We start from the raw sequence: 4,712 nt of genomic DNA on the forward strand, positions 1-4,712 counted from the left end.
GTCCCCATCACCATGGGAACGCCTCTGTGTTAGAATATACTGTCGGATATGAGTTTTCACAATGTAACTCAAATCCGATGGTATATTCTAACATAGAGGCGTTCCCATGGTGATGGGGACGCTTCAAGTTAAAATATACCATCGGATTGGAGAAAACTCTGATCCGATGGTATAATAGGGACTCCTGACTTTACATTGAAAGTCAATGGGGGACGGATCCGTTTGCAATTGCACCATATTGTGTCAACGTCAAACTGATCCGTCCCCATTGACTTGCATTGTAAGTCAGGACGGATCCGTTTGGCTCCGCACGGCCAGGCGGAAACCAAAACGACTTTTTCCTTCATGTCCATGGATCCTCAAAAAATCAAGGAAGACCCACGGTAGGAAAAACGGACATGGATCACGGAACTACGGAACCCGTTTTTTGCGGACCGCAAATAAAACCGGTCATGTGCATGAGGCCTAAATGACATAAGAACTAATGGATGGCTGCGAGGCATTCTAAAGGATACAATGTGTCATTGCCCCTGACAAGAAGCGTGACTACACTTCAGTTGTCTTATGTTGCATTGTTAAGGTGACTGTATTAAGGAAAGGTTTTACTTTGGTGCTAAATTGTTTCCAATGGGATTAAAATGATGGAGAGAATAGGTAAATAGCAGAAAAGCATGGAACTTTATAGCTGCTGATAAATGCAGGCCTGTCAGCCTGGCTGATGATGCCACAGGTCCCTCTGTCATGTCATGTGACCTTTAGAATATGGTGATGTCACAGGGCCCTTTGTGACATCATGCAACAGTTAGGTTTAGAACTCTGAAACCTGAATGGCAGCCATATTTCTTCATCGTTTGACTGGTGAAGGCGACTTTTGCTAGTGCTATAAATATATATATTTTTCAAATAGAAGACCCGAAAAGAAGGCCTGTTAGCCAAGCCGTTCCAAGTGTCACCCCGGAACGTGCTGAAGGCAGACAGGACCTTCCTCAGCCCAGCATAACATCTAGGGGCTGAATATGGAGACTTCCAGGAATCTTCCAAAGAACAGGAAGAGGAAGAGAAAGAGAAAAAGGAGAGTTCAGCCGCCAAATAAGAGGAGGAGAATAGTAACACCTGAGAGGGCAAATGATGGCGGCAAAGAAAAAAAAATGATCAAGGCTTCAAAAAGACCTGGAAGCCCTATACAGGAGAGTATCCAGAGAAAGAGGAAGAGGGGAGAAGAGATGGGGGGGAAAGCTGATGACAGACCCAGCACGTCCTACAATACTGACATGGAACAGCTGTCAGGTGAGTGCAGATCTACGTTTCTTAGAGCCAATACCCCTTAATGTACGAATTCATGGGATTCTCTACTTTTGGAGAACCCTAATTATGACCAAGATTATGACTTCCCTTCTTTGCTACCCCCTAATGTAGTTATATTGTATTGCAATGGCAAAAATATAGAAATATTAAATCTTACGGTATCTCTCCTGTCTCCACCAGGGACAATTCCAGCAGACGCCCCCATCCTTGTGACTGGACTGGAAAGCTTCACCTTCCATAAAATCCTTGGAGAGGGTGGTTATGGTAAAGTGAGTATTAGGAATTCTTGGGACTTCTTCCTCATGTGTGTCATGTGTGTCGCAGTAATATTACTCTAGGGATGTCAAGGCTTCATGTCTTCTCATCACGTCTCATGGCAGGGCAGGCCTTTCTTCCAGTTCTAATGCTCTGTCTCCTACAGGTCATGCTGGCCACACATCCCGCCTGCCAACAACAACTGGCAGTGAAGCTGGTGAAGAAGAGGGTCCTGCTTCAGGACTTTAAAGACAATGTCCTGATTGAGCGACAGGTCCTGGAGGTGACTGGGAAGAATCCATTGTTTACCCATGCTTATGCCACCTTCCAGACCAAGGTAAGAGTCTGATCCATTATCGAGGCTTGATCAGTGGGTTAGCTCTATAATAATTTAGAAACCTGGATCATATGTTCTGTCTTTTATCATAGGACTATGCCTTCTTCATCATGGAGTTTCTTAGCGGAGGAGACCTAAGTGGTCTCATGAGAGCCAACGCCCCATTCACCATTCCAGTCACCAGGTAAGACAGAACATGGATATATTAGATAAAGCTGACCATTGCTGTCAGGAACATGCAGCTTTGTGTCATTATTAGTCTGGTAGTTTAATGGATGAAATGTTGATACTTTTTCTTTTTGCCATCAGATTTATGGCAGCTGAGATCATCTGTGGGCTGCAGTTTCTCCACACCAGAGGCATCATACACAGGGACATAAAACCAGCCAATATCTTAATGGACAGCGCCGGTCACTTGAAGATCGCCGATTTTGGTCTTGCCATGATGAACATCTTTGGGGATAAGAAGATCTCAGAATATGCCGGAACTCTTAGATACATGGCTCCTGAGGTGAGGAATCATTGACTGCACATGCTACTGAGCTGTTTCTTTCTACAGGGCTGGACAGCTCCATGACTTCTGCTGGCCTGGACGATGTTCTAACTCGTATTGTCTGCTGGATGTTTTCACAGATTCTTCTACAGAAGCCCTACAACACGGCAGTGGACTGGTTCTCAGCTGGTGTGATGATATATGAGATGGCTACTGGCAAATATCCATTCTATGCCGGTATACTTCCTGGAACTATCGAAAAGTCACTGATCAATGATGTTCCCACCTACCCAAAAGGACTCAATCCCCAAGCCAGAGACCTTATAGTGGGGGTGAGTAGAAAGACACATAGCAGTAATACAGCGGCTAATATTATGAAAATGAGGACATTGAAAAATCAGGGCTAGCATTGCAACGTGTGATGGAATGAACGTCTTTATTCTACATTTTTCTAGCTCTTAAACAAGTCACCAGAGAGTCGCCAGGTAGTGGTACATAACATCAGGGAACATCCGTTTTTCATTGAAATCAACTGGACAGATATAGAGGGAGCAGGAGCTCGTCCACCATTCCAACTAGGACCAGTAAGTAAATGATCCAGAGAAGATGTGGCTAGTAGTACAGTTCCATTGTGTTCATTCTTTATCAACACCGCTTTTGGTATCTTCTCTTCATAGCCACCAGTGATGACATTGACAAAAATCGATGACATCCTGTCCTCCACCGAAGCCAATAAGTCACCAATGGCTGAAAGAGATCAACAACTGTTCTGTGGATTCACATTTGCCAATGAGAACTGGCAGGTCGTAAAGCCAATTAAAGAACCTTTCATACGACCACGCAGGTGAGTCATTGTAGCTGAGAGGGGAATACAGACAGGGATTATTGGAGATTTCCTGTGAATCTGTGCAGTGTGGATTCCATTCACTGGCTTATAGTCTGCTCATGGGTGGACAGAGCAAACTTAAAGGTGGTTACCATTTTGCAAAGCTATTTCATTACCAACCTGTTTTCATTTTTTCTTGGTAGAACGTTTGGCAGATTTGTGAGAGAGACCATCCGCAGGATCTGGAGGAAGATGAAAAACTGGAAGTAAAGAGCTCCACTCTGTATACAGATGTCCCCAGTAGATCAGTGGGTGAAAAACATCATGTTCCAGCAGAGCCTCTTGCTGACATCATAAACAGCAGAAAAACCAACCAATACTTGCTGTCCTTGTATGAGCCTCAGATTCCAAACTCTGACCTCTATCTGCTCTCCTGACTACTCATCGGTACTGTGCTACACCAGTCCTTGTTCCTCAGCTTCATTTCCAGCTGCCACTAGAAGTTACCTGAGGGCTGTGAACTGCAGTCTAGCAGGCAGCCAAGAAGCTATGGAGTCGATGAAGATTCTTCCAAGAGTCAATGACTTGACCGCCAGCGCTTCTAGTCGACAAGTTGCCTCTTGTGCCCAAGGGAAGGGTGGTCCTTAGGCCATGGTTCCCTAGAGGTTTCCTCCACAGGGGGTTTTTCCTTTCCTGCGTGCCAATGGATCATAACATCGACAAGAAAATGGCGACTTGTTAGACTTTGCCCTCAGTGGAGATCACACCATCCACTAGTGGTAAAGAGGGACAGAAAAGGACATCTACCACCAATAAACAGTACCATTTACCATCATGTGGTTGTAGATTATTTATGCTTTATCCAACAAGTCCCACATGCATATTAGGGCAAGAGCCATCTATATACTATGGATTGCTATTTATCCTGTAGTTGGGGGAAATCCGAAGGCACTTTCATTGGATGTTGTCTTTTTTAGGTGGTGCTTCCCAGTTGCATGCATTGAACAAGGGGGGGATCCAAAGTCCAGCTAAATTGGGAGGCTGATCAGATCCTTAGTCATCAGCTGCACAGGGAGCAAAAGGGAAGGATTAACCCTAGCATTTTACATATACCCATGCTGGGTGAGCGAAATATCTTGGCAAAAGACAACTTTTCCAATTTTTTTATACAAAGTTGGCATTTGACCAAGATATTTATCTCACCCAGCATGGGTATATGTAAAATGACACCCCAAAACACATTCCCCAACTTCTCCTGAATACGGCGATACCACATGTGTGACACTTTTTTGCGGCCTAGGTGGGCAAAGGGGCCCACATTCCAAAGAGCACCTTTTGGATTTCACAGGCCATTTTTTACACATTTTGATTTCAAACTACTTTGCACGCATTTGGGCCCCTAAAATGCCAGGGCAGTATAACTACCCCACAAGTGACCCCATTTTGGAAAGAAGACACCCCAAGGTATTTCGTGATGAGCATAGTGAGTTCATGGA

At 44.6% G+C, this 4,712-nt stretch overlaps 1 protein-coding gene across 1 annotated transcript; it reads left to right on the forward strand.

Moving 5' to 3' along the window:
* Positions 1-353: 353 nt before the first annotated feature.
* LOC122923466 (protein kinase C delta type-like) lies at positions 354-4,387 on the forward strand. Its single transcript, XM_044274275.1, has 9 exons — positions 354-1,287; positions 1,486-1,574; positions 1,727-1,897; positions 1,990-2,081; positions 2,207-2,408; positions 2,531-2,722; positions 2,846-2,974; positions 3,068-3,234; positions 3,420-4,387. Exons 1-9 carry the CDS (start codon positions 1,017-1,019, stop codon positions 3,484-3,486), a joined length of 1,380 nt encoding a protein of 459 aa, XP_044130210.1. The 5' UTR covers positions 354-1,016; the 3' UTR covers positions 3,487-4,387.
* Positions 4,388-4,712: the final 325 nt, after the last annotated feature.

This window comes from Bufo gargarizans, unplaced genomic scaffold (genome assembly GCF_014858855.1).
Source record: "Bufo gargarizans isolate SCDJY-AF-19 unplaced genomic scaffold, ASM1485885v1 original_scaffold_1619_pilon, whole genome shotgun sequence".
NCBI lineage: Eukaryota > Metazoa > Chordata > Amphibia > Anura > Bufonidae > Bufo > Bufo gargarizans.